The 24,258-nt window shown below is 31.7% G+C and overlaps 2 protein-coding genes across 2 annotated transcripts in view; both read left to right on the forward strand.

Annotated features, from left to right (window-relative positions):
- Nucleotides 1-7,302, forward strand: part of LOC134270193 (organic cation transporter protein-like) — a 43,114-nt gene extending 35,812 nt beyond the window's left edge. Inside the window, exons 6-10 of the mRNA XM_062752382.1 lie at nucleotides 1,387-1,521; nucleotides 1,626-1,711; nucleotides 2,191-2,308; nucleotides 6,629-6,701; nucleotides 7,056-7,302. Coding sequence (XP_062608366.1) covers nucleotides 1,387-1,521; nucleotides 1,626-1,711; nucleotides 2,191-2,308; nucleotides 6,629-6,701; nucleotides 7,056-7,247 — 604 coding nt within the window. The 3' untranslated portion in view covers nucleotides 7,248-7,302. The remainder of the gene's footprint in view (nucleotides 1-1,386; nucleotides 1,522-1,625; nucleotides 1,712-2,190; nucleotides 2,309-6,628; nucleotides 6,702-7,055) is intronic.
- Nucleotides 7,303-20,763: 13,461 nt separating this feature from the next.
- LOC134270190 (low affinity immunoglobulin epsilon Fc receptor-like) lies at nucleotides 20,764-23,291 on the forward strand (the record flags this gene model as incomplete). The annotated part of the gene is made up of 3 exons (XM_062752378.1): nucleotides 20,764-21,014; nucleotides 22,308-22,387; nucleotides 23,204-23,291. Coding segments are annotated over exons 1-3 (391 nt in total), but the record flags the coding sequence as incomplete, so codon positions are not given.
- Between the last annotated feature and the right edge of the window lie 967 nt (nucleotides 23,292-24,258).

Consider the following 24,258-nt stretch of genomic DNA (forward strand, 5'->3'; position numbering starts at 1 on the left):
AGGGTGCCTTTTCCAAATTTGTGCAATGTGTGAACCTAGGGTCAGGGGTTCCTGTGGGTCGGGGCACTACTGATTATTGCTGAATATTACTGATTTGTTGAAATGCATTTTTTCTCTGCTCTGCCTATGGGTATTAGGTAACTAAACTAAGCATGCTAAGTGTTATGATGAGCAATGGTGCCTCTTTCAAAACTGTGTATGCCATAGCCTCTGGTTTAAAATATCAACCAAAGTCAATGGTTGGAAAGTTGCTTGATGCTCAGGTGACCTATAAGGCCCATGGGCCTCTTGTTTATTGATTTGTTTATTTATTGATGTCTTTCATTTTCTACGGAATACCTTGTCTCAGGTTGTTGTATCGATTTTATTGTTTTATTTGTCTCCGTTTTATCCACGCGATTTTAAAGAGAAATTCGGAATGGCTCACATTAATTTATTAAGATTATGCAATATCTCTTGAAACTTATGTGTGTGTCTGCGTGTTCTGCTGACTTTTCTACAGGTCCTAAATATTGCTGATGTTTAAGTTCTAATTTTCAAAATTGGTACCGTTCATGATTAACAATATTACCCCTGTCGAAAGCTTTTCTGATGGACTCCTAGTCCTCGAGGGTCTCTACAGCCTAGTACATGTAGTAGCTATATATGAAATAAATTTGTTTTTCGTGTGTAAAAGTAAGACGTCGATGGTTAAAGTTGGCGGTTCTCGAAAAAGTCCAGTACAAGGGTCTTTAAGGAGAAGAAAGTTAAATCTCTTTTTTTTTTATCAATTCGTAGCCCATTTTAATGCTTAGTTTGAACAAAATATGTTCAGGATAATGTTATGAAAAGACAGAGATGAAATTTAAGGAAAGAAACTCTTTATATCATTATTGTTTTAAAATAACTTAGTTAATACCCATCTCATCAGATCAATTATTGGACGGCAAGATATAAGTGCCTTGCAACAAAATCTGATACGATTATAAATAAATATATGAAGTCGTCCGTCTCATAGAAAAAAAATCTTTCTCTTCTACCGTAGTTTTTTCTTGGACCTACGTCGTTCTTTTTCTTCTCTTATAAATAAAATCATGTCAATGAAGAACTTACTTCATCAGAAATCAGACGGTAGATTCCGTTGCCTGCTATGAAATATATAGTTATTATAATTAATACTGTTGTTGTTTGTTGTTTTTCTTTTTGTACCCTCTGAGCTTCTATTACATATTTGGATTTTTGACAAAATGTCAATTATCGTAAGCTTTGCTTAAATTAGAAAGAAAATAACATAATAAAATATAGTAATATAGTATAAAAGCAAAACATCTTAAATGAGGAATAAAAAGAACGAATCTAGATATCTGTTGCAGTATATCTAAATGAAACATGTATTTTTTTTAATAGGTTTGTAAACAGTATGACGTATTATGGACTTTTTCTTCTATCTGGTACCATGAGTGAAAATATGTACCTGAATTTCTTCTTAAACGGCATGGCAGAGATTCCGGGAATATTCATCTATTGGTTTACAATCAACAGGTATCGTGTTTTATGACTTACCATGTAAGGTTGACTGAGGCAATAACATTATATGTTTTCCAAAACAATTTGCATTTTAAAAATGAAAACAAATCTATCCTCAGATATGGTAGAAGGAAAACTGGTGTCATGTTTCACACTATAGCTGGTGTCAGTCTTATTTTGGCCGCAGTACTGGATTTTGTTGGAGGTAAATATTTTCAACTTTACTGAAGGTAAAATATCTTAGTTTTACAGGATATAAAATGTTTTATCTTTACTTTTGGTATAATAACTAAAATCTACAGAAGGAAAAAAAATGCTTATAAGTAGGTTACTGCACAAAGAATAAGTTCAAATTATTCATATTAATCATTAACATTCAGTATAATTTAAAAAGAGATTTACTGTCAAATGCTGACTAATTGCTTTCATACTAATTGTTAGGCCATGCTAATACACTGAACCGCGTCTACGGATTTTTCGATTTTTTTTACAAGGAGCACACGGCAAGTGTGACCGGTCGGCAGGGGGATGCTCACTCCTACATGGCACCTGATCCCACCTCTAAACCTTGAGAACCGTGCTTGCTCTTCTCCAAATTTGTATCGTTTCATTGGAATCCGAGATTGATTACCCTTTCTTATCTTCGTATTTCTCTCTCAATTTGTTTTTTTTTATTTTTATAAGATACACCAGCACTGAAAGGGCTGTCCTCTGCCATGATTTTTATCGGAAAGTCTATGATAACAGGATCCTTTACGACGATCTTTATATACACGCCAGAATTGTATCCTACCAATCTAAGGTAATGTATCTTTATATGCAATCAAGAGATTTAAACTTCCAATTGAAGGTAATGTATATTTATATACAGTCAAGAGATTTATCCTAACAATCTACGGCAATGTATCCTTATTTACTATCCAGAGATTTATCTTAGCAATCTAAGGTTAGGTATTTATATATACTATCCAGAGAGTTAACCTACCGATCTAAGGTAATGTATCCCTATTTACAATCCAGAGAGTTATCCTACCGATCTAAGGTAATGTATCCTTATTTACAATCCAGAGAGTTAAATCTTAACAATCTATGGTAATATATCCTTATTTACAATTCAGAGATTTATCAGATTAATCTAAGGTAATGTATCCTTATTTACGACCCAGAGATTAATTTTCCAATCTAAGATATGATAACTTTATACTGTGAAATCACCAATTTTCGTAGGGGCTTAATTCTTGTGGTTTTCGAGGCACAGAGAGACCCACGAATTCATGATCACCACGAAATGTGAAATTTCCTACTCTTACGCATTACTACTAAACACTCTCCAACCACGAAAGTAAATCCCCATTAACCAGTATTTTTTCCTTAAACCTTGAAAATTTGACCCCACGAACATATGTGATTTTATCTTTTTATATAATCCAGATTTTTATCCAATCAATCAATGGCATGATATCTTAATTGATTTTCGCAGGTTACAACACTGTCTTTATTTGTAAGGCTTATTACTAGTAAAACAATTGTCTTTAGAGAAACTGGGGATTTTTTTCCCAGCCAACATATAGCTCCTTTTGAAGGAATGGAATTCTTTAAAATCGTATGTCAGTTTTAATTATTTCTAATATACCAAACAGCCAAATTCGGACCATATATTGATTGATCACACCTATATTGGAAGTCAAGCCAAAAGTCATCAACAAATCCTGTCATTAAAAATTGAACACGTAAATGTACATACCTTGTAATGGTCTTCTGTTAATCTTTTTGTTAAAAAATTTTATTCTACACACAAGTACATGTACTCAGACATTTATATTAAAAACGTTCTTGAGTTTCTATTGGAACACTATCTATATAATCTTTGAAGACAGGGGCTTCCAACAATTCGCTGGAATTTCCATGGGGACAAATTGTACCTATTTCTAGCAGACTTATTTTTATATTCCTATGAAACGAAATTTACTCAAAAACTTTTTTATGGAAACAAGAAAATTCATACTGTGGTCTCCAATTCAATATTTGGATATGTCGATGACGATTTATCAATTAACAATATTCCTTCCCATTCTTAGGTTGATGCAGTTTATCCCACTGTACTCTAAATAAAAGACATAAGAACGACTGACACGTTTTATATGTCGATATTTGACTTGAAAATGACATTGGGGGAAAACTAACAAATACACCTTATTATAAAAGTGATGACGTCACTTGGGGCCCACTCGATTGGAACACTCCTTATTCCAGAATAACCATTCCGTCTGCTCGATTGGTTTGGTAGGGAAGACTTACATGTAGAAGGCCTTCTCAGCCTTCCGCGTCAGAGATGGAAGGATAGCATGCATTCTAATATGTCGTCAAAGGGTTGGTGAATTGTTCGGGGACTTTAATTTTTGTAAATAAACCAAACTTTAAACAAACTTCAATAGCAAAAAAGTACTTTAATAATTTATGAAGGATAATTCTGTTAAGAAGCATTTATTCTGTTATGTAATTGCAGTAAAATCAACCATCGAACACAGATTCATAATTTACCATGTAATATGGGATGCGGATTTGACCCATAAATAGGTCCCTGATGTGACTATAATTATTTTTATATTTTTTATACATGTAGTTTAATATTCTTCTGTCTCAGGCACTTGATGTTTAAACTTTTTTTACATAAATAAAAAGGTCCCAAAACTATTATATTTAATAAATGTTTTCCACTCCTGATTATCTCTTCAAGTTTCCTTTCAACTACAATTTAATCCTTTAAATTAAAAGATTCAAATTCTTGAAAAAAAAAACAACTACTGCAGTAATTCAAAACATGCAGATGATATTCCATCATATTCAATATCCTTCTGAACACTCGATTTAGACATATATATATTCCAACCCTTCTGACATTCCCTTCTGCTTCGAGAAGGGTCTAAATCGAGTGGGACCCTTTTCTTTTTTTCACACTCCTTTTTATGTAGCAATTTATTATTATCATCTGCATATGTGGTTTGCTGCGCAAATAAAAATTTCTATGAGCGATTAATGTCTGAAACGAGCTAGACTATTGATAGAAAAGATGATTATATAATGATATTTACAATTTCCTTTTGAGTCATTTTTTGCAAATTCTATAGCTGGTACGAAGACCACCATGTCTGCAAACACAATGTATCATAAAGTCTAATGTTGTCTGGTTGTTTTTCAATAAATAGTTAGTCTATTATCTTCACACTGAATGGTCTATAGATTTTTCCGTTGATTCGATCAGATTAAGGATTATAAGACGGGTATGACTGATCAAAAGGGGATGCTTACTCTTCATTGGAACCTGATCTCATCTCTTCAAGGTCTGTATTTGCTCAGCCACCAAATGGCATTGCTTAATAGGACTTTAAGCATGATTACAGTAACTTTCTTCATATTTCTTATGTACGTGTATCATGACTTAGGTCTCGGCATAAGAAGTGATAGTAACGTATTTTTTGATTATGACCTTAATAACGTAGGTCCCGCTTCACGGTAGGCGTTTGCAGGATAAAGAACCCTCACTCCTCAATGGCCCTGAGTTCCAAATATAGGACAAGATTTCATGCCCTTCACCTGCATATGGTAACTCTCCATATGAGTGAAAAATTCTCGAATGGGACGTTAAGCAAATTGAAAATACAATCAATCAATCTACGTGTACCTTTGAGTGACTGCTTCAAAACAAAAATATTTTTAAATTATGGTGATATCCTGATCATTCATCAAGCTGTTGTTTGTAAAAAAGTACAATCTAATATTCAATGGGCAAAAAGTGTAAATTAAAGAAAGAAAATTTGGAGGTTTTGAGATTTAGAGAATCCAGTATCCATTTATATTCATTTTAGATGTTTTATTGTAGTGTCATAAATATATCCTTTTAAATCAAATTTCTTTAAAAAAAAAAACAACCTATGAGGAAATCTGACTTTGAAACGCTTTTAATAAAAAAAGGACTAAACCTCTCAATGTTGCAGCGCTTATATGAACAGTGTGTTATTGATTATTTGATCGCGCAGTATTTCCAATATTAATAAAACAAAAACAAAAGTAATCATTAACATTACCGACAAAGGTAAGGATAAACTTACCAAAGAGTAAAGCTAATCAATAGAGTCTGCATTATTACCTTAACAATAAATGGATCACTTGCATGTAATGATTTTAAAGTTTCCTGTAAAAAAAAATCTTTACATTGTTTACAAATACGGCAAGGAAAAATTATGAACTATACATCTCATTCTGGATTCATTACATTTAAGTCTCATGTTGATAGGTTATCTCTCTCTCTCTCTCTCTCTCTCTCTCTCTCTCTCTCTCTTTATATACTTGTATATGTGAATGCAAATTTGTTCTGTTGTTTCCCTTGTGTGTTTGTTATGTTTGTTCCCTTGTGTATTTGTTATGTTTGTTCCCTTGTGTGTTTGTTCTGCTGTTTCCCTTGTGTGTTTGTAATGTTTGTTTCCTTGTATGTTTGTTCTGTTGTTTCCCTTGTGTGTTTGTTCTGTTGTTTCCCTTGTGTGTTTGTTCTGTTGTTTCCCTTGTGTGTTTGTTCTGTTGCTTCCCTTGTGTGTTTGTTCTGTTGTTTCCCTTGTGTGTTTGTTCTGTTGTTTGTAATGTTCTATTGTTTCCCTTGTGTGTTTGTTCTGTTGTTTCCATTGTGTGTTTGTTCTGTTGTTACCCTTGTGTGTTTGTTATGTTGTTACCCTTGTATGTTTGTTCTGTTGTTTCCCTTGTGTGTTTGTTCTGTTGGTTCCCTTGTGTGTTTGTTCTGTTGTTTCCCTTGTGTGTTTGTTCTGTTGTTTCCCTTGTGTGTTTGTTCTGTTGTTTCCCTTGTGTGTTTGTTCTGTTACTTCCCTTGTGTGTTTGTTCTGTTGTTTCCCTTGTGTGTTTGTTCTGTTGTTTGTAATGTTCTGTTGTTTCCCTTGTGTGTTTGTTCTGTTGTTTCCATTGTGTTTTTGTTCTGTTGTTTCCCTTGTGTGTTGTTATGTTGTTACCCTTGTGTGTGTGTTCTGTTGTTTCCCTTGTGTGTTTGTTCTTTTTCTTCCCTCGCGTGTTGATCTGCAGATCTCTTGTTTTTTTAGGCTCTTTTTTCTCTTTATAGGGCACTTGGTATGGGAATGGGGTCAGCCGCAGGTAGAATAGGAGGCATGGTATCCTCATTTGCAGCTTTGTTTGTAAGCATTTAATTAGATATACAGCTTTGTTTGTTAGCATTTTTATTTGATATAAAACTTTGATTGTAAGCATTTTGAATTAGGTATACAGTTTTGTTTGTAAACATTTTAAATAAATTATACAGCTTTGTTTGTAAGCATTTTTATTAGGTATAGAATTTTGTTTGTTGTCATTTTTAACTTGGTATGAAAGTTTGTATTTTTGAAAAGGTATACATCTTTGTTTTTAGTTTTTTAGATTAGTTTGAAGCTTTTTTGATATATTTTGTCGTTACATAAAGAGCCGTATTTCATATAGAGAGATTATATATTCCACGACTTTATCTATCTATTAACTATTAATTTTTCTTACAGGGTACCTACGTACCTTGGGGACCAGGTGTAGTGTTTGGCTGTCTGTCACTTCTGGCAACGATATCCTTCCTATGGTTACCCGAAACAACTGGGAAAGAGCTACCTAATACTCTCCTGGAGGCCTTGAGTTTCCATTCCCAGAAAGACAAAAAGAAAAAGACAACTCTGGTTTCTTTAAATGAAAATAACTAGCTGAGAACGTACAATATATTTTATATCTACAGTTGTAACCCCCCCCCCAAAAAAAAAAAAATAATAATAATAAACTTATGTCATGACAGAGATACTATTAATTATAGATTTAGCTTTAACAAATGATTGCCTTTGCCTAAATATAAACAAGATGAGGGAAACTGACTTGACTTGTTCGACATCATTTACAGAAAGCAAATACAGAAATATATTGCAAGAATACAAAAGCAATGAAAGAAAAGTATGTTTCAGTATATACAGATTTAGCAAAACATGTTGACCTTATTTTTAGAATCCAAACTACTTAAATAAAAGTAAATAAAACTCTCTACCTTAAACGAATATACAGTCAAATAACATATACCAGTTAATAATACAGAAAACTAGCCTATCGGCTGGTGACAGCAAATGCAATATTCCATCCTTTTCCCCTGCTACAGGTTTCAGTTGAATACCGAAATTCCTAATATATAGGAAGGACCATGATGATCAAAACTGTTGGCGTTACCCGTTCTTTATATTTAGCTTATAAACCAACAATCAAGGACTACTTTACTACTAAAACAACATACAAAACCAAACACATAATAATATGTTAGCAAATATTCAGTTCAATATAATTTTCAAAAGATGTATTGTGGTATACACATAGTATAAATTTTCCTATTTAGTTTCAGTAAAACAAATCATTTTCCTCGAATTAAATGGACATCCCTCGTATGCACCTAGTATTTGTAAATGCTTCTGGAAGAGAAAGCCACCCCCCTAATACTGCTACCCTGATCTATTCAAATGTTGCTGTTTGCGAAAAAATAAAGTTGATTCCATTTTCAAGGGGGATGAATTGAAGATAACAACAAACAGTTATCGATCTGAAAAAAATCAAAATACAATACAAATCTATGAAACAAGGCATAAAACTCGGATCGTTTGGAATTTCAGAGGTGGATCTATGTGTCTAGGGAGAGTAAATATCCTCTGTACAACATTACAACCACTGGGAACCCTACGTATTGATCAGATAGAAGAAAACACTTGCTATGGCCTTCAATTCGACATTTAGATATATCGATAACGTATTGTCAATTAACAATGGTAATTTCCATTCCTGCGTCGATACTATATACCCTGGTGAGCTTCGGATAAGATACCATAGAGGATGACACATCTCTTTCATACTTGGATATTTTACTTGAAAAAGAAAAACGTAAATGGTAATCTAACAATCAAGCTATATGATAAACGTGATGCCTTTAACCTTTCTGTCGTCAACTTCCTTTATGCAGCAATATACCTTCATCACCTGCATATGAAGTGTATATATCACAGTTGATTCGATATGCAAAAGCATGCTCTTCATATGAACAATTTCTTAAACGAGATAAATTATTGAAAACAAGTTGATGAAACAAGAATATCAAGAGTCTCGTTTTAAGTCATCATTTTGATTTTGTAATTTCTATTGTCGATACAATGATCTTACCAGCAAATACTATTTATAAAATAAAATGCTGACTGACGTTTTTCATACTAATTATTAGTCCATTCTTTACACATTGAATTGACGACGGATTTTTTCGTCATTTCTTGATCATGACAAAGTTCTTAATTCACCCAAATTATATCTAGGGCCAAATGAAGGAATTGAGGTGAAATTGTAAATTTATGTCAGAGAAATTTAAGCTATGGTAAGTACATACCAGTTAACTGGGATCAGCAAAAGTCTGTTGTCGGAAGACCAGAAAGAAAGAAGTTTTTTAAGAAGCTGTGAACATTGGCAAAAGGCATGAGACTAGATATGTTAGGTACATTTATTTGACATTTGAGAAAAACTTTGCCTAATAAAGATTCCATTTGAATCTGTAACTTTTAAGTGATGGAACACCAATTGGCATTGCCACCACGATTAATACAGCACATCACTGAATTTTCACACTTTCTTTCGCAAGATAGTCGTTAACACTTTAAAAGCACTGGAATGCGTCTGATATTTTTTAAAACTCATTCTCTGTTGTGCTTTGCAAGTACATGTAAGTTGCAGCACCACTTCTACATGAATATGACATATGGAAGGATCTATGATAAAAAATGACAAAGCTCTGAGAATTTAGTTAAATTAGTAATATGTTAATGGAGAGGCCTTGTGTTAAAGTATAGCTAACCCTCAGAGTAAAGTGGAATATTCATTTAAATATGGCAGCTTTTTGTTCAATTGATTGTCACAATAGGTGTTTCTAATTCAGGTTGTTTCTGCACCTGTCTGGTCAGATTTGGTTTTTGCTAGAATAAATTCAATTGTATTAACTCTTTACAACTCACTGAATTGTTAAACAACATGTAGTTGATGTTAACGTCCTAGAAATGTGACGTTACCATTTCCCCGCATGCACTTTTTAGCTTGGTACAAGTTTTTCTAAAGTTAGTGTAAATAATCTTGCAACGTAATATTTTAATGAGAAAATATCTTTTCTTATCATATGCGATTTATGTGTCCCTTCGTCTTAGTAATGCTAATGGCTAGTTATAATGAATGCTTGCTGGTGAACGACCCTCTCAAATGGAGTCTTTGGTTCAGAGACTCTCATAGGAAGTTAAAGGACTCATTCTGGATGTTAAAGGACTAACTCTGGATGTTAGCTCTTTGAAGCTGGAAAACTCATATCTTAAGGCTCAGATATCAACAGGTAAATAATTATAACTGGTCTAAAAAATATTTGAACGATAAAAAGTTCAGAAGATATCCTTGTATCTTATAGAAAGGCATATGAGAACAAGTTATGAAACGTTATGTACTGTTCAGTCATATTCAGGCTCTTTTGTATTAATGCGGGCAATCCATCTATATCTTGGTGAGATTAAAATGTCAATGCTCGGAAGGTCGACTTACATTATAAGAAGCAGAAAATAAATAAAGTTTAAAGTCGACAAGCAAATTCAAAGAATTGTGGTCCCCCGCTTTCGGTGTCTTTGTTGGTGAGATGTTATTTTTTATGACATATTGTGTCTAATATGAACATCCTATCATATGTCATTTCATAGAAATTATCATTGAAGTTGATTTTTTTGAAGGATGAAAACCCTTATCCTGACCGTTAAAAACTTATGGCCAAAGTTAACGTTTTTTAAAAGTAGGTCAACTCCAAGGTCAAGATCAAATTGTCAAAGTTGTTGATGAAATGTTTTCTCACAAGGATTACATATGTGAAGCATAAAAGCCCTAGTTCTTACCGTTCAAAAGTTGTGGTCAAGGTTAAAGTTTTTACATAAGTACGTAAATCTATAAGGTGGAGGTCAAAAGTTCAAAGTTGTTGATATCCAATGAAAGGACTTGTCACAAAGAATACATATGTGAAATATTAAAGTCCTAGTATCTACTGTTCAAAAGTTGTGACCAAGGTTAACGTTTTTTTTAAAGTAGTTAAAACTCCAATGTCAAGGTCAAAGGGTCAAAGTTCTTGGTATGCAATGAAAGGTCTTCTCAAAAAGATTACATATGTGAAGTACAAAAGCCCTAGCCCTCACGGTTCAAAAGTTATGGTCAAGGTTAAAGTTTTTCCATAAGTGAGTAAATCTCCAAGGTCAAGGTCAAAAAGTCAAGGTTGTTGGTATCCAATGAAATGTCTTGCAACAAGGAATACATATGTGAAATATAAAAGTCTTAGTATCTACTGTTTAAAAGTTGTGACCAAGGTTAAAGTTTTTAAAAAGTAGTTGAAACTCCAAGGTCAAGGTCAAAGGGTAAAAGTTTTTGGTATCCAATGAAAGATCTTTTCATCAGAATTATAAATGTGAAGTATGAAAGCTGTAGTACTTATTGTTCAAAAGTTATAGCCAAGCTTAAAGTTTTTTCATAGACACGGAAATCTCCAAGATCAAGGTCAAAAGGTCAAGGGTGTTGGTATCCAATGAAAGGTCTTTTCACAAACAATACATTTGTGAAATATGAAAGTCCTAGTACCTTCCATTCAAAAGTTATGGCCAAAGTAAAAGTTTGAAATTTCTGTGTAAAATGGGTCAAACTCCAAGGTCAAGGTCAAAAGGTCAAATTTGGTGGTACCCAAAGAAAGGTTTTGTCACAAGGAATACACATGTGAAATATGAAAGTCATAGCTCTACTAAATCAAAAGTTATGGGCAAGGTTAAAGTTTTTGTGACGGACAGACTGACAGACTGACGGACAGACGGACAGACGGACAGACGAATGAGATTTAATGTCCCCTCGCTTTCGCGAAAGCGGGGGACAATAACGTACCAATTATTAACCAGCGCCTTAGGGCTTCTTATTTTTTGATACTGAATAAATTGGTTCTTTATCTCTCAAAACTTTATATAAACTGTATAAATGTGTACTACTCTTTTGCGGGGCGAATTAATTAAAGTTTGCTAAGTTTTAGATAGATAATTCATTTCTTTATGAATATTTATGGTATGAAATAAATTAAATCACAGACTACACTGTAGGTAACGTTTACTTAATTTACACAATATTAAAGGAAGAAATTAATTTGATAGGAAATTCATCTAACTATTCTTTCATTTTCTTCTTTATACTGTAAATGTATTATACACTGTTTTTTTTACAACGCAGACGCCATCATATTTCTAAGCATGTAGGAAAAGTCATTTTTCATTTACTCATTTGAATATATAACAATACCAATGCTGAAGCATCCTATAATGTCATTCATACAAACGATAACTTATAAATCGGCACTAAGTTGGTCATTTTTCACACCTGAGTTACCTGTCCTTAAACACAACATCGGAAAAGTCAATTATAAATGATTAAACTTTTTAATGATGTTATTAAAAGTATGCATGAGTTATTATCTTTTTTTTTCTTTTATTAAAAGCATATGCAATATACAACATAGTAGATATAAATTGTAACATACATCACAATTAATGTTTTTTATGTTCATATCAGAGTAGTTATGATACTTTTATAGAGAAGAAAAATATATAAATATATTATACGTATCATAGGTATATAACAAGCATTTTGTTTCTTTTATATAACATTCACAAATTTATCTGTTCAATTTAATGCAATTATTTTAAGAGCATGTATAAACATAGAATGTATAATACATAGGGAGAAATAAATAAATATTGAATCCAGGTAGCAAGGGGAGTCCTATTCAACACCAGCACTGTCCATAATGAGGACCCCTAGCTACCACACATGAAGACTGGTTTCTTCATGTGTTGGATATGTCATTGTCTACACCATATTTTTTTTCATAAACAATTTGCTAAGTCATTGGACATGTTGTTTCTTATTTTACCAGTTTTTTCACAATAGAATTTTGTAAAACAAGCCAATTTTTAACATAAGATTTCAAATTTTCTTCTCACATTCTTTCATTATTGAATCGACTCTTCATTTTATATTTATAGATTGTAAAACAAATAAATGAGATAAGATTATTCAAAATACATGTTTTCTCTGATAAATCACCAAAAAATCCCAACATAATACGTTTCCAAGAAACGTTAAATTTTGAAAATATACTAATTTTCCTCCACAAATATGTTGTAATTGTACAAGAAAATAAAACATGTTCACTGTCTTCTGATACATTGCATAACTCACACATTGGTGATACATCTTTATTCCATCTACTAACACTTATATAAGTATTTAACAGACAGTTAATCAGTTTATAATTGAATTCTGCAATCTTTTTGTCATACATATTACAAATTTTTGAAATGTATATATTCTTCCAAAACGATTTATCTTCTATGTTGAAATACTTATTCCACTTATTCTCATATACTGAATTCTGAAATTTGTATTGAACTAAGACCGAATAATAAAAATCACTTTTTAAAGATTTGATCGATTTAAAACAATTGTTTCTAAACAAAAACGAGTCATTATTATGAATGTTATATAATTGGCATAGGAACAATCAAGTCTTAATTGAAAAGGCCTTAATGTCTTTTTTAGAATAATATATTCACAGTAAATATTGTTTTTACATTTTAATTTATCCCAAAAGTAATCTATTGCATGTATTTCACCGTTTTCATCAAAAAGATCTTTTACATATGATATACCACTCTTGATCCATTGTTCAAAACATAATGTTTTAGAATCATATCGGAATAAATTATTGTGCCAGATAAATTGGGATAAAATTCTTCCTTCAGAATTCTGTTGTTTTGTTTGTTTGTTTGTTTTTTTTTGCACTTATTAAACATTGAAAATACTTCCACATAAAATTGTGGGAAATTAGTCAGTTCCCAGAATTTTGTATCATTCAAATTGCAACTCGTTGTTTTAATGATATCATTTATAGATAAATAACTATTTTCCAATAGACTATTTAAAGTAAAGTGTGTGATTGTATCTTTATCAAATATTCTTCTTACCCACGAAGCTTTCGCAGCAGAAAATTTACTTTCAATATCAACGATTCCTATTCCTCCTTGTTCAATTTTACCAATCAATGTATTTCGTTTAATTCTCTCTCTTTTTTTCCACAGAAAGTTGAAAATGATTTTTGAAACTCTTTTAAAGAATTCTTTATCTGGATTAGGTAAAATAAACGCATTATAAACAAGCTTTGATACCGCTAAAGTATTTATTATTGTACATTTTCCAAATATTGTTAAGTTGCGTTTTCGCCAAACACTTAAATTTTTTTCAAGTTTTTCAAGTTTACTTAGCCAGTTTTTTCATAACACACGTCTTTATTATGACCTAAATATATTCCAAGAGATTTAACACTTTCAGTTGCAATTTTTACACCGTATAGGTCGTTATTATTGCAATACTCATTAATTAAGGAACCAGTTAAGATACATTCAGTTTTAGATAAATTAAGTTTCGGACCAGCAACATTACTAAAATGGTGAATAATATTTGCCAATGAATTTGTGTCTTTTAATGCATTTGTGCAGTCATCAGCATGTTGGACTATCTTAATATTTTTTTTTCTTATTTTCTCATTAAATGATAGGCCATATATATTTTCATTATTTCTTATTTGGATAGTAAGTATTTCTAATACGAAAATAAAGAGAAGCGCAGATACCGGACATCCCTGACGTATTCCCCTTTTAATTGAGCAAGATTTTGAAACCCAGCCGTTATTTTTAATTTTGAACGTAGAATTATTATAAAGAGTTTTGATCATATCAATGAGGTTTTCTCCAAAGTTGAATTTGCGTAATGTTTTAAACATGAAGTTATACTCAACAGAGTCAAATGCTTTTTCAAAATCTAAGAATAACAATATGCCATCAAAATCCTGATTCATACAGTGCTCGTATATATCAAGAATCAGTCTCGCATTTTCTCCAATATATCTTCCTTTGATATATGCACTTTGTTCTTTTCCTATGATTTTTTTAGCAACATGCTGTAATCGTAAAGCTAAAATCTGTGCAAAAATTTTATAATCCACATTTGTGAGACTTATAGGACTGTAATTTTTTTATTTATCTTTTTCACCTTTCTTGTAAATAAGAGAGAGTTTTGCGTCTCGTTGTGAGAATGGTAGAATTCCGATCTCAATACTTTTGATTAAACATGAGAAATATATATCTTTAATATCATTCCAAAATATTTTATAAAATTCTGCTGGAAGTCCATCAGAACCAGGAGATTTGTTATTTTTCATACGATGAATGGCTTCTTTACACTCAGACATGGTCGGTAATTTATCGCAGTTATTTCTATCATTTTCACTAACTTTAGGACATTCAATATTTTCAAGGTATTTTTCGATATCTTGATCACAGATTTTTTTTACTCTCATATAATGCATTATAAAAATCGACTAAAGCTTTCATAATATCTCCATTTTCCATAAAGACAATATCGTCGTCATTAGTAACTTTATTAATCGTATTGTCGCCCTGTTGCTTTTTTTCTAAATTTAAGAAATATGCAGTACTTTTCTCGCCCTTTTCCATCCAAATAGCTCTTGATCTTATGTAAGACCCTTTACATTTTTGTGCATATAATTCATCAATTTCATTTTCAAGCTGTCTTTTATATCTCATATTTATATGCAAGTAGGGCTTATTTTCCAATATTTTAATTTGATAGATATTTATATGCAAGTAGGGCTTATTTTCCAATATTTTAATTTGATTCTCAATGAAATCAATTCGCTTTCTTTTGGATACAGCATTTTCTTTAGAATAGGATATTGTGAAATTTTTAATTGATTTTTTCAAGCATTCCCATTTAGAAACCGGATCAGGATCATGAATTCTAGATATTTCTTGTTTAAAAAAGTTTCTCATTTCATTGCAAAATTTTTCTTTGTTGAGAAGTGATGTATTCATTTTCCAATAACCACTCCCTCTGATATTTTCTGCGGTACAAAAATCAAAGTATAAACCTAAATGGTCACTAAATCTTGTCCCGTCATAATTAGGAGCTTTTCTTAATAAAATTTGATTAAATCTATAGCAGAAACTTTCTGACATAAATACGTAGTCAATTCTAGATTTTGGATTATTTTCCCCATCAGACCACGTGTACCCCTGTTTGTTATTTTTATCACTAAAGGACCAACAGTCGATCAAATTTAATGAATTCGCAAAGTTTCTAAGAGCCTTTACATTTCTATTATTTTCAATTATATCTATCTGACAGTTAAAATCTCCACAAACTATTAAGTTATCTAAGCTTTTAGCATATTTATTGACCCATTTCAACATTTTATTTAAAAATATAATTTTGTCATTTTCTTTATCTGGCACATACAAATTGGCCAAACTTAAAATTTGTTCAGATAATTGTACATTTACCAATAATTTTCTACCGTCGATTGAAAAATGTTTATCTAGTATTTCAATATCAAGATTTTCTTTAAACAAAATAGATACACCTCTACTATATACTGAATCAGAAAAACTATGAATTTTATACCCATACCAACGTGAATTATAAATTACTTCATTTGCTTCAATAAAATGTGTTTCTTGCAAGAAAATTATATCAAATTTTGCATCCTTAATCCATTCAAAAAAAAAAATTCTTTTACCATAAGTATTTAAACCACGAGCATTTATAGAATAAAATGTTAGTGAATTTGTACTCATTTACATAAAGCTATATTTGCTAAATTACCCCTGGTCCTTTACATTTCTCTTCCTGTTTGAGTTTCTCCTGGCCTCCCGAATGAAGCTGTCCAGATTTGTCCAGATAAAGTTATTATCTTTTTTGATAATTTTATGTACCTATAAATCTATCTATACAATGTTTTTAACCATATGTGCAACTTGAAAAATTAGTTGAAAGGCCTAATATTATTAGTCAATAGAGTGTGCTATATGATGAATGCCTGTAACAATATAGCACAGTGTACTGCATATTCCAGTTGCACTGGAGTGGCTCCCGTTCAACTAGGGGCTGGGGATATGGTTCACATCCGGGCAATAAGCGCAGAATTTCTTCTAGCTGATTGGTCGAGCTTCAGTTGATGGCTAGTCAACAAAACGTGACGAAGCGATTGTTAGCACTGTTAAAGCACCATAAATAAAACAAAAAACATGCCAGTTTTTAATGTTTTAATATTTCCAAGAACCAAATAAAATTTAAATAACAACATATAAACCAGTATATATTGTACACCAAAGTGTCATGAAAATTCTTGACAAATAAATATATATACATTGTGGGTACCAGTGAATATTCTACCTAGCCAATTTCCTTCCTCCTCGCTACATGTAAATGATTTTTATCAATAATGAAGAAAATATTTCAAAAGAAAAATTAAAAGGTATTTTTTGTGACTAAAATTATTGGTAAAAAAATGTATTGTACATCAAACATTTCAAATATTAATCATACAAATCATATACTTAGAATTTCTTTGAAGAGACACATATAGCACACACTTTAGATTTAAGTTTATAGACAGCTCATATTGTCTGATACTTTCAGTTTTTAGGACAGTGTTGTCATTTGTTACATTCTTTAATGTGGAATCATCATTTCTTGGTTAAGACATATTGATTTTGTAAGTCACACTTACCCACGAACGTTTATTGTGTTAACATATTGAATATTTGTATAAACGAATGCATATAGGCGACACTTATCTGCCGCGCAATTCTATATTTAGAGGACCCACTCTAAGTAAAGAATTGCATGTGGCTGAATGTTGTTGCCTATTTGCACCCAGGAAATTACGTTCCCACGCACAAGTACAAGTTTGCAGTCCCACAAACATTGAACCACCCCTTCCTCCCGCCCGATGAACAAAGATAATTCTATAGTATAAATAACATTTAACTCAGTCAAGCTGTATATTTGTATGGTACAGAACGCACACATGGTACAACTTATATTGAAATAGCTCTTCTTCATGTTACGTACTTTAGATATCATTCAAGTGGATAATACACATTTATTAAAATCGTATACTTTATAAATAACACGTATACGTAGTATCTACTAATAAACAATTACAGATTTCACACGTATTAGTCAGTCACCTACATGTTGTTTTTCAGCTAGCCTTTCGTGTGTCACAAAATCAGTTATTGTTTCTCCCACAAATAAAATCCGCATTATTGCAGACATTTACATATCTTTTTTTATATAATTTGTATAGATATAACATATATTTACTTTTTTTTTTTTTTTGCTTTTTTTGAATTGTAGTAGTATTTTCAACATTTCCCAAAGGCAGTTGCCGAGTTGACCAGAACTGTTTTGGTTGATAATTTCATACATAACTTAAAATATTCACTTTCTTTTTTCTAAAATCAATCTTTTGCAAGATATAAGGGTATTCCACAATTGAAAATGTTGCTAATGTCTTAATGTTTCTTTTCTTCTGCTTTTTTCTAAATCAACAATAACTAAAGTTTTAATTTATCACTCTCCGACACTTTATTTATGCTATGGAAGTGGTACGTTAAAGTATATCGTCTTTTTTCTAGCACATTACATGAGTTGACAGAAAAAATTTAGAAAAGTGTTTACAGAAAGGGTTATGTTATTTTTGTCACATATTTTTGTGTTGCATAATCTCTCTTATCTTTTTGTATCCTGTCTTGTGTTTTGTGAAGGCATTCTTTGTCATATGATAAACAATAAAGAGTTATGACTGCACTCCGTATCACAATTTCTATAACCTCAGAAACATATGTTAATAAAAGAACTCTGTTTTTATTTTTATATAATTAGAATAGAAGTGGCTTAAATATGTGCTCTTTTTTCGTCTGTTATATCAATTGTGCTATTGTGTTAGATAGGAGGTCATGATTGCACTTAGCACCACGTGTATTATTACTTCAGTCATTATTATCAAGGATTCCCTGTTATGTAAAGATCGTAGAAAATAAATGGCATTGTTCATTCTAATATAAATTTTCTTTTTTCGACTGTTTTCCTCCGAAATCGAAATTAGTTTCCTTGACATGTTTATAGAAACAAAGAAACATAGATATGTACACGCATATTGATGACGGCTTTATAATAATACAAACCACAAAATGTGTTCTATGTATCAGAAGGAAAAACTTTACATTCGACCGAAATATATTTGTTAAATGTCCAAATAATTTTGCAATTTTAGGGAAACTTTCAATAGTCAAATATCAAACATATTTTCGTCCATATTTAATCAGAATAACATTACAAACGGTATAGTCTTAAATTAGTTCTAATTTCTTTTTCAGTTAGAGTACTTGTTTCATGTTACTCTGGTCATGATATATTGCTATGCTAGTGTCGTATCTTGGATATCGTCCCTACTGCTATACTATAATTGTATTAGTACGTCTATGGAAATGTTCTTTGAAAAACCAGTAGCGCCTCCGTTTTCTTTTCTTTTTTTTTGTCGTTGTTGCGATACGTCCAAGCAACCAAGTCTACGCCCATATTTAATTTATTTAAAACATTTATCAAAAAAAAACTTAGAAGCCTCACCTTCTCTTCAAACATACATCCGGTGGACAGGTTTAAAAATTTGTTTTTCTTTGTTCCTTTTTAGCATAATTATTTTATTTTTCATTTTATTTTTGCTTGTCCTATTGCCGAGAAACGTTGTTTATGTTTATTTTACGTGCAATACTCATTCAATTTCTCGAAACAGATTCCCATAACCAAATGTTCTCTCTAAATCAATAGTGTAAGTCACGTGACTGAAAGCAATATCATAGGCTCATTAAAATAAATATTTAGATTTCAATGTTTTCATTGATTACAATCTAAAGTAATTAAGATTAGATATAATTGATAAACCTAAACATTTACACTTTGGTATCTTTCTAACGATTACTGTAAATTTATTTTACATGTATTTGGCGTGTATGATATTTAGCGGAAATTATTTTTTTCAGCAAGTTAGTTTAGATTTGACTTTGCGCTATCCGAATGTGTTATACAAGGTATAAATATATGATATACAAGAAATTTAGCGATGTTCTAGATTTAGTGGACTCTGTTTTCCACCAAATTCGCTAAATAGAATACACCACTGAATGTATTACGTTTACAGTATTCATTCATTTTAAAGTTGGTAATATACAACACCAAACTTTGAAAATTTATTAATCCTTCTGTCAAAATAAACTATCATTTCTTTATCTGAATTTTTGATCTACTTCAAATTTCTGTTTTTTGATTTAGTTTTGTTTGTTTAATTGTTTGTTAGTTTTTTATTCCATCTTATATCAGATAGGAATGATCATCAGCAAAGTAGAATGTCGCTTATAATTTTTTTCTCTTTATTTATTCAAAATGATTAATAACATTAGATCATATTTATGTCCCTTTAACCATTATGGTTACACTGTTTAACATTTCTGTGAAATAGTTGCATAGTAAGGAGAAAATGTTATAAATCAGGATTATAAACAAGAAGATCTAAAAAGAAGAGACTTAACGAAATTCATTATTTGCTCTTAAGTCAAGGGGGTTCAGAATTATTATCTAATCAGAAGCTTGATACATAAAACTGTTTGAAGCTGGACTATAACAGAGTATTGTGATATAGGATTTGCTGCCCTTTTGGAAAAGAGCCTTTTAATAACTGTATTTTATTAATACGAATAGGAATGAACAAAGTAAAATGATTATTTTGACTAGGATTGTTTTCTTTAAAAGACAATAAAGTTCATATTGTCTTTTAAAATGATCTGTTGAAAATTTTAAATATTGTCACAAGACAGAATGTATTTTAAAAATTCATTGTTTACTAGTAATGTATGTGTTTTTCTTTTGAAAAAATCATTGTATAATGTAAATGTTAATATGGTTAACTTTGTGAACATGTAAAGACTTATGATCCAATGCCTAGAAAAAGTGGGGTAACAGACCCGCCCCCTCTCTCATTTCACGCACCTCCTTCACTTTTTATAAATTAATTGAATGTTTGCATTATTTCATGATGGTATTATTCACTGCTTGATATTTAAGAGCCGTTTCAGGGGTAACAAAATTGAATCATTTCATTGGTTAAAGTTTGAAGTACCCTGTTCAGGTTTATATATAAAGAAGTGGCAAAGTTCAAGAAACGCTTTATTCCACGCTTCCGTTAAGACAACAACAAGAAGGTTACACCATGGCAATAGTGTGGATAGCGTTCCTATTGTCTGCCATCATGTGTACAGGTGCCCAGTACATTTATTTAAATGAAAACAATGACTATGTAAGTAATTATGAGGTAATGGTACAGATTCAAAGACTTATGACTCAACAAGGAAAGATTCGAGAATCTGTGGATTCCCTAAGGCAGATGTTTGAGAGACTCAGTACCCACAGTGGTGTTAAAATCATCAAGAAAGGTAAATCTCTCTCTCTCTCTCTTTCTCACATGAATGCATATCGATTAATATGAATATTTTCGCAGAAAATACAATACAATGATGATTTTTAAAGGTTTTTTTTTGCAGTGAAAATACTTTTTTTTAATTAAAAGAATATTATTCACAGATGTAATTAAGTTATTAACTTGAACGCAATTACTGGAAGATTAAAATGATATTTAATGGTTTTTTTGTTTAAAGGAGTTATACGTACCAGGCACTACATGTTGAAACAATTTTTCACTTAAAAGAACTAGGGCGCTTTTGATTGGCATTCGGCAGAAATCTGGGCGTAATTGAAAAGTGAAAAGTTTATCTACATGTTGTATGAATTTTATAAAAAAAAAAAATATTTATCGGGTTCCTGTGCAACAGGAAAGGAAACCACTTTCCCGAAATTGAGCTTTGATTAGCTAAAAATTAACTTGAAAATTGGCCAGATCAGACATTTGGTACAAAATGGTACATTTTTAAACACGTTTTTCTAATTTTTTTTCTATCTCTGGGTCTTCTCTCCATGATTTTTAAACGTCTTTTGTGTGTATTTTAATTCAAAGAAACAAATACACAGTTTAAAAAATGGTGAGAAGACCCAGAGACCACGAAAAATGAACTTTTTCCCAAAAGATCCAAATGTGTGAATGTGTGAATGTGGTGATTCTTTGTCCTTTTTAAATCATTTGTATATGTGTAGCGATGATAGCTCAGTAAGAAGGCCTACCTGTTGAGTGTGCTCGAAGCGAAAGTTTTTGATTCGAGCCTGGCCTGGGACATTAATTTTTTTTCATGCAAACAACCATTTATTTTGTCAGTTTCGTTTTATGCACTGATGTATTAAAATTTTGAATTTGATAAATTTTGGTTCAGTTTGGTTCTCGAGCGAAATCAGTTCCGATCTTCTATTCTATAATGTACATGTACACGTATCATGCATCTATGCATTAAATATTTTAGGTGTTTATTTTTGTGAAACATTACTATGTTATAGTACCCCCAAGGAAAAACGGACAAAAATGTTACACTCTTACAAGGTCTTTCAAACTAAATAAAAAAAAAACTCTATGGACGTGTTTGCAAGATCTGACCAGCTTTGTTGAGCCAACCAAATCATGAACATTTAAACCATAAATGTTTTGCACAAATGATTCCTGCAGATCACATGCCAAATGCGCCCATCTTCTTTCAATTTTAACTAGGGTATGCTCTTACGATATTGAAACTTTTTTTTATTACGGCTTGACAGTACACAAAAATTTTGCGTCTTTGAAACAGGATGTGATCCGGGCTGGGTGAAATATAAAACTCACTGCTACTTTATTGGCAAGAGAAAGGTCTCCTGGATTGAGGCAATGGTAAGATAATGATATTAGACATAACTTAAAACTCCATTCAATGTATACTTCTTAATTAAGGCATTGAACGCCATTCTATTTTGTTGAAAAAAGTAAAATGAAATATACAAAAAAGCGTTATATTATCAAAGTAGAGCACGCCGAAGAATACCGGCAAGTGTGTATTTTGAAGATTTTTTTTATTTATTTGATACTGTAAACCATCGTGATTTATGCTTCATGGTTGATTCAAATTATTTTGTTTAAAAATGAAGATCTACGTATGTATAAATAATTTCTAAAATGGGGAGAGTTTTGGGCGACGAGTTGATGAAACAAGAATATAAACCGTTCAGTTTAAATCAGCATTTTATAAATTCTACAGTCGACACAATGACTCGTGAAGTCAAATGCTGAGTGAAGTTTTCTATACTAATAGTTAGGTCATTATTTACACACTGAATTGTAATTCACTCGAATTCCCGTTATTTCCCGATCAAGACTAGGAGCACACAGCGGGTGTTCCATCATTGCACCTGATCCCATCTCTGGGGTCTTAGAAGTCTGCCCTTGTTTGCTCTGCTCATGATTTGTTTTGTTTGAATGGATTTTTCTTCATATATTTCATTGTTATGGATATTTTGTCATTCAATGAGAGTAATGAGCATGACTGTGCTTGTGCTTGCTTACTCAATGACATCATCTGCAGGTACATGTATATGTATTGAAATACTGAGTGCTTGAGCATTTCATAAGAAAATTGGAAAACAGAGTAAAACAATATTTGTTCCTTAACTTCACTTTGGGAATGTAATATGATATTGAATTAATTTCCAGTATGAATGTGAAGCGAGATGTTCCCATGTGGTAGAAATAGAAACTAAGGAGGAATCTGATTGGCTAGCTCGGACTCTTCTCTTTAACGGTAAGTTACTTCTTATGTAAAAAGATCCTAATTTGCTGACTGGACATGTCTGTTGTAAGGCAAATCAAAAATTACTTTAAAAAAATCACTGTGTGTCTGATGCATTCTTCGTTAATGGTAAGTCACTTGTAACTATAGAAGAATCAACCAGTACAGGCTGGCTGGAATATACGAGGCATGTTCGAAAATTATTGAGACATTTACTTTAATTCTGTAAAGGGCAAAGATAAATCCATGAAAATTCGTCAACATTTTATAAGGAACAAATAAAACGATTCTGCGAAATTTCCCATTACAGAATAATTAGAAAAGTTCGGGTGAAATTATAAACATGCACATGTCCATCGACTTGTAGCAGCATCGCTGCGTCAACGTAACGTCACGTCAGCCGGAGATTTTCTTGCTTGTGGATGAAACTATCGGGAACATTTACATGTATTCTTCTCTGTTTGGTACCTTATATAACATTAAAAGAACAACCTGTCTCTTTTCTAGAACGAGCATGCTGTTGATACACCAATGTTAAATTTTCATGTGTCATACCGGGTTTATTCAGGATGTCTTAGCATTATGCAGTGCCGATTTATACAACCCAGGTCAACTTTATAAATTCTGTAATAATTTATATTATTATACTTTCATGTTAAATACTAAAATCTGATTGGTTTAGACGCAGTTAACAATCCGTTCAATTACCCTGAGCCTTAGCAACACACGTGACAACGGGTAACACAACGGTAATGCCACATGCCTGGAAATTATGCGCGTACGGTTCACCGTAGAATTCTCCAAACATCAATTGCGCGTTTGAAAGAACCGGAGTTAACTTGACGTCAATAAAAGTTTGCGTCCGATATAGCTTACTTGAGAACAACAAACGACAGACGATACATGCTTGCGATTGTAGGAAACATGCTTGCGAGTCAGCAATAACGAAACTTTACATGATAAATGACTCTAATTCGAG

This window comes from Saccostrea cucullata, unplaced genomic scaffold, assembly GCF_032062105.1.
Source record: "Saccostrea cucullata isolate Sc308-1 unplaced genomic scaffold, CSIRO_AGI_Scuc_v1 ctg1251, whole genome shotgun sequence".
NCBI lineage: Eukaryota > Metazoa > Mollusca > Bivalvia > Ostreida > Ostreidae > Saccostrea > Saccostrea cuccullata.